The sequence below is a fragment of the Geospiza fortis genome, unplaced genomic scaffold, assembly GCF_000277835.1.
Source record: "Geospiza fortis unplaced genomic scaffold, GeoFor_1.0 scaffold11, whole genome shotgun sequence".
Lineage (NCBI taxonomy): Eukaryota > Metazoa > Chordata > Aves > Passeriformes > Thraupidae > Geospiza > Geospiza fortis.
The window spans coordinates 1,179,885-1,190,149 of NW_005054304.1; the positions used below are offsets into that span (position 1 = coordinate 1,179,885).

The window sequence follows — 10,265 nt, forward strand, 5'->3', positions numbered from 1 at the left end:
CAAAGTAGGAGGTTAATTTTCACAAACAAGAACAAGAAATACAGTAAAAAAGGGTGCAATGATTTAACTGATGGACTAACACTATCTCTTGTGCCTAGCTGTCTCCCAAGAAGACCTGGGAGGGGTTCATTGGAGGCTTCTTTTCCACTGTTGTATTTGGATTTATTGTAAGTAAGCACAGGACACTCATAGAACCAAAGAATGGTTGTGTTTGGAAGGGACAATCCCCCTGCCCTGGACAGGAACACCTTCCACTACCCTAGATTGCTCAAAGCCCATCTAACCTGGTCTTGAACATTTCCAGGCACATGGGAATTTAATCAGTCTTCATATTTTTACTTGAAATATCTAAATTCATAACTAATTTTATCTCAAACTCCTGAAAGCCTCAGGGTTAGGGGTTGTTTTGCCTAGAGAATTCTACCAATTCATAACTAGCAGGAAAGGGTAGGCAAGGTTTTAACCTTTACTGAAGAGATCATATTAACAATTTTCTGCCATTTCTGTTACAATATCTGGAATAATTTTATCTATTAGTTGCATCCCTATTTTGAAATTGAAGTTTATCAGTAGCATTATTTATGCTTTGTGAAGTAGTCCTTCTGTGTTACATGCTTTATAATGATATTTCTCCTGGAAAGCAATTTACTCTAAGGATATGCACAGATGATAATACCATCATAAATAACTGTTGTGATAAGTAATTTGTCACCAAGGTCAGCAGAACTCATAATAGCCAAACTTAGTAGAGGAGATACTTAAATTTTAATGGACAAGTGAACTGCAAAAAATTATGAGTGGATGACATTTTTGGATTTTACAATACAGAAGATAACTAGATAGAAATCTGAGAGGTAGAAAAAGGAAAATAATTTGGGAAATCATCACTAAACTCAAGGAACATCTGCCTTGTTGAGGCACTCCCTAGTTAAGGCAGGCTGATTTTTCTCCATTCGGTGTCTCTTATTAGAAAGATTTTTATTACCCTGAGCTTGTGGTGATAAAGCCATTTACTATGGGTTTTTGAGTGTAATAACAAATGCCTAATTCAGGAGTTCTTGTTTTGCTTTTCAGTTTTCCTATTTTTTGGCTCAACATCAGTACTTTGTCTGCCCTGTGGAATACAACAGTGAAACCAACAGATTTGTGACAGAGTGTGAACCTTCAGAGCTCTTCCAAATGAAGAAGTACTCTGTGCCACCACTGCTTCAGGCTGTGTTGGGATGGGTAAGGCAAAAAAACAGGCTTTGGTTAAAATTGAAATCATGCTTCCCAGCTTAAATGGGTTTCCAAATAATTTTAGAAGGGTATCTGAATGCTGGTAAAGCTTAACCTTAAGAGCTGGGTCGATACCATGAGCCCCTCCATTGCTCATACAGGGGATGTGGTCATACAATCAGAATCACCCGAGGGAACCCGCCTGTGTTCTTGAGGCCTGTGTTCTCTTTGTGCTGCATGTGGATGCCACTTAGGCATTTTGCAAACTTATTTTTGAAGAGCAACCTTTGAATTTTTGGTGGGAATTGGACGAAGGCTTGTTATGGCTGGAATTAGTGGCAAGCTGAAGTAAGCCTGTAGTGTGTAGCTGCTGTTTTACTCTCTTCTCCAGACAGAATCCTGCGTGTTAGTGCCATTACTTCCATGCTGTGTGAAAAAGTACTACCAGCAATATTTATATGTAATGTACTCTCTGACCCTTTAAATATGTAAGCTAAAGATGCCTACAATCAAACGTGTTGAAACACAGTGTTAATTATTTTTCTTGTAGGAAACGGTGAATATGTACCCATTTCAGATGCACAGCTTTGCACTGTCAACATTTGCCTCATTAATTGGGCCATTTGGAGGATTCTTTGCCAGTGGATTTAAAAGAGCTTTCAAAATCAAGGTACGTAATGAATCCTGTAAGCCTCTAAATTGTGTTTAGTTTTTCTCTTTGTATTAGATAAATTGGTGGGTTAGGGATTTTTTTTAATCCTTCATTGCAATTGTATTTCTACTGAGTTGCAACAATGTTTTGGCTGGTTTTTAGTATCAGAAGCAGGACTTAGTTTTATCAGATGCGTGTGTATGTGTGATATTCTTCAAACTTTGCATAGTCAGCATGTGACTTCAATGCTGGAAATCTAAGAATAATTTGGTTACATAATTTGGACAATAGTTATTCTTCCAAATCATGTTGCAGAAGTGGTTTAGACAAGCAAGATGTGAGATATTGTACTTGACATGAAGGGCAATCTGTAGACACCTCAAAAGTGCTGACAGTGGTTTACCCTTCAGATTTTGGCTGGCTGGTTTTTACAGGTGGCATTGGTGTCACAGGCAGATGCTGGTGTGTCAGGCTCACCAAAGCATGAGATGTTTGGCTGCCTTTGCCAAACATTTGCCTTGTAACAGGAGTGTGTACTGGCAAATTATGTGACCTGCTACCCTCTGTTTATTGCAAGGTGTGCGCTGTCGCTTGTGGCAATGCTGTCCTTGGCTGGTATTAAATGGCAGCAGGAGTATGGCAAGAGGGCAGCCCCAAATTTCTCCCGACCTTCTTTATGTCTTGGTAGGACTGCTGTAATTCTTACCCTGTTGCTTGTTGTTCATGTTGTTGTTCCGTATGTCCACCAAGCTGGCATGTGCTTTGCACAGAAGTGTGTAAACCTCTCTGTTTGTGCTGAACTCCTGTACATATGCTTGTACTTACCCCTCTTTTTCATGCTGGTCCCAGCAGCTCGCCCAGCACTTTGCTGGCCACAGCACTCTCATACCTGTACAGCCACATAGTAAAAGACTGTTTGTATGAACAAGGAATTTGGGATGAAAAAAAATGCTGCTGAAAAGCAGCACTTAAAGTACATAAGTAAAAAAGTAGATTCCTTTTAAAACTTCTGGGCCCCAAAGTGATAACTTAAGGACTGATGGAAGTCAGGGATGTTGTGGAATTGCTGCTGAAGGCAGTGCCCTCCATGCCTGCCCCACATTGGGCAGAACTAGTTTAACTTGTTGGCAGTCACCCCGCATGACAAAGGTCAGGGTTTTCACTCAGAGAGGACATGAGTGAGTGTGGCTGGAAGAAAGGATATCTGAAGGTATTTTGATTGATAAACTCGTTCTATAGATGAGCTAGGTAACACAAGGGTAGTGTATCAAGCTTTGTTTGCATCAGAAATATATTTTTTTAAGTAGTGATACTTTTTTTACAGTGTGTTTTTTGATTCTGTTAGATAAATTTATATTGTTTGCACATATTATGGTTTTTAACTATGGTAGATGATAAAGCAAAAAAGGTCTTAAAGAGGAGAATTAGATTCTGCAGAGGCAAGAAACAGCAGCCAGCAGCTTAAGAGGTTTGCTACAAAACGAAGTGTATATAGGCACACAAGTGTTCTCAGTACTGGCATACCTGCATCTGACCTACTACTGTCCTCTTGTGCAAAACTGTGGAAAAATTGCTGCTTCTCTTCTTTTTCTTCTCACCCCTTGGCTTGCCTTTGCAGTTAAAAACTCCTTTAGCAAAGGAGCCTCTTGCTAACTTTTGGCTCCGGGCAGTGAAACCATGGCTTACTTGCAGCCCTAATGTGCTGCTGCTTCCAAGAGATAACATCATTGGTGTATTTCATGGGAACCACTGACCATCTTTTTTTTTTCTTCTTTCCCCTTCTTGTCCTTCACATCCAAAAGGATTTTGCAGACACAATCCCTGGGCATGGTGGGATAATGGATCGCTTTGATTGTCAGTACTTGATGGCCACTTTTGTTCATGTCTATATCACCAGTTTCATAAGGTATGGACTTTTACAATATTAATTACTGAAACATGCACAGGAGCCATAATGAATACATATGAGTTATGTTAGCCTAGCAGAGATTGCAGGTTGCTAAATAGGATTTATCCAGTCACTTCAAACACAGGACTTTTAAGAAAACCTGTCCCTGCCTAGGGACATTGTGTCAGGTTCAAACTAAGCCTGAATGTTTCTGCGACTTCTATTGAAGGTAACGTGTACCTGAAATATAAGAAAGCTTTGTGTAGCAGCCTAGCAGGAGTTTTACTAGAATTTACTGATTACAGAAAGGTGTAGGATGGGGTTTCAGGCAGGAGGGTTGTGCAGCATCTGCTTTCCCTGTGTGGTTCCTAAAGAGCCTGTAGGTTGAGAGACTGCAGTTCTTCCCATGAGTTTCAGTATTTCTCAGTTGCTTGGCTTTGGATTTTCTGTTTAAGGTGAAAATGCTATAGTTAAAGAAAGGAGACAACTTCCTAAAATATTGCTCATCTTTCCTGAACCACACCAGTTTTCAAGATGAAATCATGGGAATCACAATTCTCTTATAACAGACATTTTAGTTTCTGAGGCAGAGGTGGTTCAAGGGGCCAAATCAAGACATGCCCTTAGTTTTGTAAATGGATATGGCTAAATAATTACTAGATACCTAATCAGCGACAGATTCTTTGCCTTACATTTGGTTCATCTTAGAAGTAGATTGTAAGTGGCTAGCTAAAAATGAGGCTGATATTTAGAAAAGCTTGGTTTAATTTGCAGTTTTCTTTATTGACTTGGCCAATTTCCCATTTAGTTCAGTAGAACATAGCTTATCTGGCAGGCAACTGATACTAAATAAAGATTTGCTAATAAAAAAATTTATTACAGTGATAAAAGATGGATCAAGGAATCTTATAAGCCTTCTTAATATCCCAATTTGACAGCAAATAGAAATGCTTTTTAGTTTCTGTTTATATTTAGCTAAGAGTGTGCTTTGCCAGTAATGCTGGCCCATGCATCCTGAGGAGACAGATTGGGAGAAATCTGTAACTTGGTGCCCTCAAGAAAGGGAAGGCATTGGTTGGGCAGCAAGAAGAAATCTAAAAGGCTCATTAGAGCTGTGGTCACAAAATTTTTTTTTTTCATTGACAGGGGTCCAAATCCCAGCAAATTACTGAAACAGCTGTTGATACTTCAGCCTGAACAACAATTAAGTGTGTATAAAACCCTGAAATCTCACCTCGTTGAAAAAGGGATCTTGCAGCCATCTCTAAGAGGGTAGTTTGTCAAAACAGAGGACCAGAAGAAAACTCCATCCACCAGAAGCCTGTGGAAAAACATTGCAAAAGTGCACATAAATAATGGCTAAAGGAAGAGTAGTTTGTAGTCTGGAAAAGGTGAATGTTTCCTGAAATGAATGTGAATGCTATGACTTCCTACTAGGACACTAAAGATTTCTTCCTCCTAAAATAATTCAAATGCTTACAAAGTAATGGTACACATGCTGTGCATTTTAGTTCCCGAGATGGATGGCAGCAGTTGTTCTTCAGCACCCAGCCTACCAGTCTTTGTATTTAAGAAAAAAATTATGAAATTCACTGTAAGTTTTTAATGAATTATTTAAAGCTGTATATCTTAGCAATACCTTCTTGGTCTCCAATGGTCAATGAAGTGTAAGCACATCAGGGCAGCAGTAACTTTTGTATAGGCTGATGCTGAAATTACTATTGGCCAGAAAACACTTGTTAGCCTGGTCAAAGAAGTAGTTCAAGCCTGCTGTATCCGACTACCTGTATTTACTTAGTTGTTATGAAGATTAAACTTAGCTCTGTTTTTAATTTAACGGCTTTCTTATGAAACCATTTCATGCTTTCAAGGGAAAAGTACATTTATGGAAATACAGCTGGGCATTGAAATACAGTTGGGCAGTTTGGACTGTGGAGCTGCTTTTTGTTGTTGTTGTTAACATTACACATCATAAACAAGTGTGTACCTCCAGGAGCAGAGATTACCTGAGAAAACAGAATTCTCCAGCCCAATAAACAGATCAGGGAGAATCTGAAGCTTAAGTCCCTAGTTTCCATGGCCAGGTCAGTGTCTGAAGACAGCAATTCAAGCCTTATTCCTTGTGCCTCCTAACTGCTTTGTAGAACCGGAGTATTTCCTTCTTTTTAAAAGCACTTTGAGGTCCTGACTAAAAAGTGAGGTTTAAGTGGTGTGTATCAGTGTGTTACTCAGTGAAGGCAGAAACTTTTATCTCATGAATGTGCACAGTGCAAGACAGGATGCATGGTTCTTCTGCTGTGTATCATTATTTATTAAGAAGATCCTCAAGCAAGCTTGGGTAACCACAGAGGGTTTGAATGGAGAATTTTTATAGAAAGCAACTATTCTGTAGACTTAGTGGGATATATGAGGAGAATTAATGCTCCATTATTCTAAATCCTAGTTATTTTACAACTTTTTTCATCATGTAACATGTCTTGATGCAAATAAAAATATGAACATTTTTTGAAATTACAAAAATTACTACTGTACAAACAGAAAGCACAAATGCCAATTTTGTCTTCATATACTGTAAATTGATACTATTTCATTTTTCCAACTAACTGTAAATAAGTTTCTCCACATACCGATGCCATATCTATATGTGTGTATATAAATTATTAAAAGATATATGTATATGTACTAAAGATTAAAATTTAAATGGTTGGTGCTACTTGAGGATACAAATGTTGAGAAAATCACTTGGGTGGGTGATAAGACATATCAGTAAAATTCAAACTGCTTTTTATTGAGCACCACGTAGCTGAGACCACTGTGCACTCTGTTTTGCGCTTGAGCTTGTACAGCTTGTGTATGGAAAGGCAGCCCCTTGTAGATTCAACAAAATCCAGGTCTGAAGTAATTCCTGTTCGTGTCAAGTATTGACAGACTTAAATTATGTCTGACTTGGAGATTGCAGTACTGTATTGAAGGAACACTCTAGGAGACGAAAAACATCACCTGCTGCTTGTCCATCAGTGGCTCTGTGACTGGGCTTATTAGTTGGAGGGGACTGAAGTTCAGCCCTCACTCCAGATAGAGCATAACCTGAAGTTAAAAAGTAGCACAGCTACCTTTGGAAAGATGATTTAAAAAGAAGGGAAGAAAAAATGTGAAGGAAACCAAAGTAGAATATCTTCAAAACTAGCTTTTAGATGAGGCTTTGGTTATGTATGGGACTCTGGTATATGTTATGATAAAATGCAGCCATACTGGAACTAGTGTATCTTTATCCTGGATATTAAAAAAAATCTAAATATTTTTAAAATATATAGAGAATATATATGTAAAAGGGTAATTGTTACTTCAGAAACTTGAAATTTTTAGTGTAATTTTATAGCATGTACAATAAGGAAGTTAAAATATATTTTAGTATTTAATACAACAGAGCATATGAAATTAATTGCTGTCAATGTGCACAATAGAAAATTCAACACTGCAATCCTGCTTTTCAATGTTAAAATGAAGATGGGATCACCTGTGAACTCATTCATCAATTTTCTAGGTAGAGTAATAGCTTCCTTCTGGTTTAGGCTTGGTGTGACTGAGCAGGATCTGTCTCTGTGAAGTGACATCCATGCTTGGTTACTATAAAGAGAATTTACCACACTGGCTACTTCTGTTAGTTCAAGCATTGCAACATGATCAACAGGGAAGTTAACTTTGTACATCAGTGATTCCTTTCACTTGCACTTTTGTCCCAAGTGGCTATAATTACCTGCTGAGCAAAAAAGAAAAATGTATATTCTGTAAATATTGTAAATGGTATGAGCATTTAATGTCTGTTTTAGTTTGACTGTTTCAATCTTTCATTGAAGCAGGTGTGTAAAAAAAAAATAAAATTGGGACAGAAGTCCTCCTGTTTTTTATTTCCTCTAGCCTGTATAGTGGGTGGAGTTCTCTTAACAAGAATTTATATTCATTTGATCCCTTATATTTGTGTTCTTAATAGAAAGTCTGCTATTAATTTCCAACCTTTTGCCCCTCCAGGCTTCAGACTATCCATGTCTGTTGCTGAAAACTGTACAATGTGTCTCATGTCCAAAGATATGAAAGCTTGTCATCTTTTCCTAAAGGTGCTCACTCCAACAATACTGATACAGACCTATCACTATTCACCATTTGTGGTGCTGAAGGGGTGGCAGCTGGCAGCTACCTCTCCCTGCTTTCCTGTTCCTTCCCTTTTAAATCTTGGATTTGAGGCCCTTCACCTCCTGCAGCTTCAAACAAGCCAGGTAAAAAAATGCATCTTATTTCTAAATTACACAGAGTGTAACATCTGTTAAACACTGACCCTCAGCCAACTGGGTGTGTGCCATGCACCTCCTTGGCTTTAGCAAACTTGTGGAGAAGCACAGAGCTTTCCTGTGTTTGCTTCCTAATGGTCTTCTGAGGGAAGGAAGGGAAAATTTAGCAGTGAGTTTTCTCCTGCTAGACAGGTAACGTTTGAGACTTGCAGAGTCCTTTTGTCCAGCTGGTACTACTACCTAAGGTGCAATTTCCCTTTCTCTTGCGAGTAGTTTCCCATTTATAAAATGGATATTCAGTTCCTTGTGTAGCAATTTCAAATTGCATGAACTTAAGCATGAGTCCTGTATATGACAGGCTGCCAGAAACAGGTGGGAATGTGTCACCCATAAACACACACCCAATTTAGGTCGGAAAATACCTTCAACATGATTGAGTCTAGCCATTAGCCCAGCACTCCAAGTCCTCCATGAATGTACAGCTGAGTACTACAGACACTGGGATTTGTTCAGTGGATACATACTGTACCCTGCCTTCTCAATACTGATGCTTGTTCCTTGGTGAATTACAGGGACACGTTCTGATCCCTCAAGGAACAGGCGATGACAAAGACTGGTTATTATAAGGATTTTGTTAGCATGCAGATATCCTTTGCAAGTGATTGTGTAAAGGCCACATATTTTCACAGGGAAGTCAAGGTTTGGCCCCCTTTAATTGCCACCAGGTGACTTGCACTTGGCTGTGTCAAGGTGCAATAGAGGCAATTTGCTTCCTCAAGTGGTTGCTGCTCCCATATGAAGTGACTGGGCCAGTTGTCCCCAGCTCAGCAGATACTTGAGTTTTGAGCTAGTCCCACACAGTTTTCAGAGCAAGAGGCTGATTGTCACTTCTGCTGTTGGGACCCTGCTCTTTGATTGCAGGAAGTGAAATACTCGTGCTATCTGGCAGATATCATGCACACCTCTAAAGAAAACATACTGAGAGCTCTTATTGCCCAATAGTGGCTTATATTGCCTGCCTAACTGGGGCTTATCATTGGGGGTTGTATGTACTTGAAGGGTGTGTGTAGCTCCGCATACTTTGACCTTGTTTTTGATGTGACAAACTGTGATACAAGCATAGGCTGTTCCGGGACAGAGAGAAAAGCAAGCTCTGCCAGACTCCATGCTGTGTCATGTCCAGCTGCACAAAACAAGCTTCTGACTTCAGTTGGAAGCAAACCTATAAAAGCATGTCTGTTGGCCCAGCTGGTCCCATGGACACCAAGGATGATCCAGCCACATGCCTGAGTCAAGTGTTGTCCAAGCGAGGGCAAGCCAGGCCCAGCCATCACAGAGAGCAGCACTGGCTATGCTAGCTCAGCACCACCACACCCACAAGCACTGGCCATGCACCATCCACTCCTTCCTGGGAAGATCCCCCAGTGCCTGGAGTGCAGGCAGGAGCTTGTCTGATGTCTACACAGCCCCTTCATGACAGATCTCCTCCCCTGACCCTGACATGATGGCAACAACAGTCCCTGTTCAGGAAGGCACTCAGGGCTGTGTGCAGGGCATTCCTTGGCAATGACCTGTGAGTGCCCTGCTCCCAGTGCCAGACAGGTGCCTGGAGACAGCTGCTCTGAGCCTCAGCAGTGTCCTCTGAGAGAGTGACACAGGGAAGCACAGCAGGGATGGGTGCAGGGACAGTGCCCCAAGCATCTGGCTGTCCCCAGGCCATCCTGCTGCCAGACTGTTCATGGCCATGTCTTTGTGACACCAGTCTGTGACTCCTCTTCAGGCACACTATAATTAGATCTGATTCATTGTTTTGCCACGCACAATTTGCAAACAGACTGTGTTTTATATGTGTTTGTATATAATATGTTATAATTTTTCTTCAATAAAACTCAGTTTAGCCCAATTATCTGAGTTGTGGGCATAAAAAAATTGATTCAAAACCAAAAATAATGTTTTTATATGGTGTCTTATATCTTCCATGGAACACATGCACTGGGAATGGAATCAGGTACCAGGGCTTTGTGATGAGGGGCTGCATCGTGCCCAGAGACCACTGTGACACTGCGAGGCCTTGCCTTGGCCGTGGGGGATTGAAGGAGTGCAGAGCCCTGGGGTGCCCACTCCCAGGAAAGCACTTCCCGCAGGAGGCTGCATCTCCCCTGGAGCCCCAGCAGCTCCGCAGCAGAGAGGGTCAGAGACAGACATGGAGAGCCATGTGAAG

General features: G+C 40.5%; 1 protein-coding gene across 1 annotated transcript in view; it reads left to right on the forward strand.

Moving 5' to 3' along the window:
* Positions 1 to 7,666, forward strand: part of CDS1 (CDP-diacylglycerol synthase 1) — a 49,850-nt gene extending 42,184 nt beyond the window's left edge. Inside the window, exons 9-13 of the mRNA XM_031066474.1 lie at positions 99 to 167; positions 1,075 to 1,227; positions 1,769 to 1,888; positions 3,673 to 3,776; positions 4,905 to 7,666. Coding sequence (XP_030922334.1) covers positions 99 to 167; positions 1,075 to 1,227; positions 1,769 to 1,888; positions 3,673 to 3,776; positions 4,905 to 5,034 — 576 coding nt within the window. The 3' untranslated portion in view covers positions 5,035 to 7,666. The remainder of the gene's footprint in view (positions 1 to 98; positions 168 to 1,074; positions 1,228 to 1,768; positions 1,889 to 3,672; positions 3,777 to 4,904) is intronic.
* Positions 7,667 to 10,265: the final 2,599 nt, after the last annotated feature.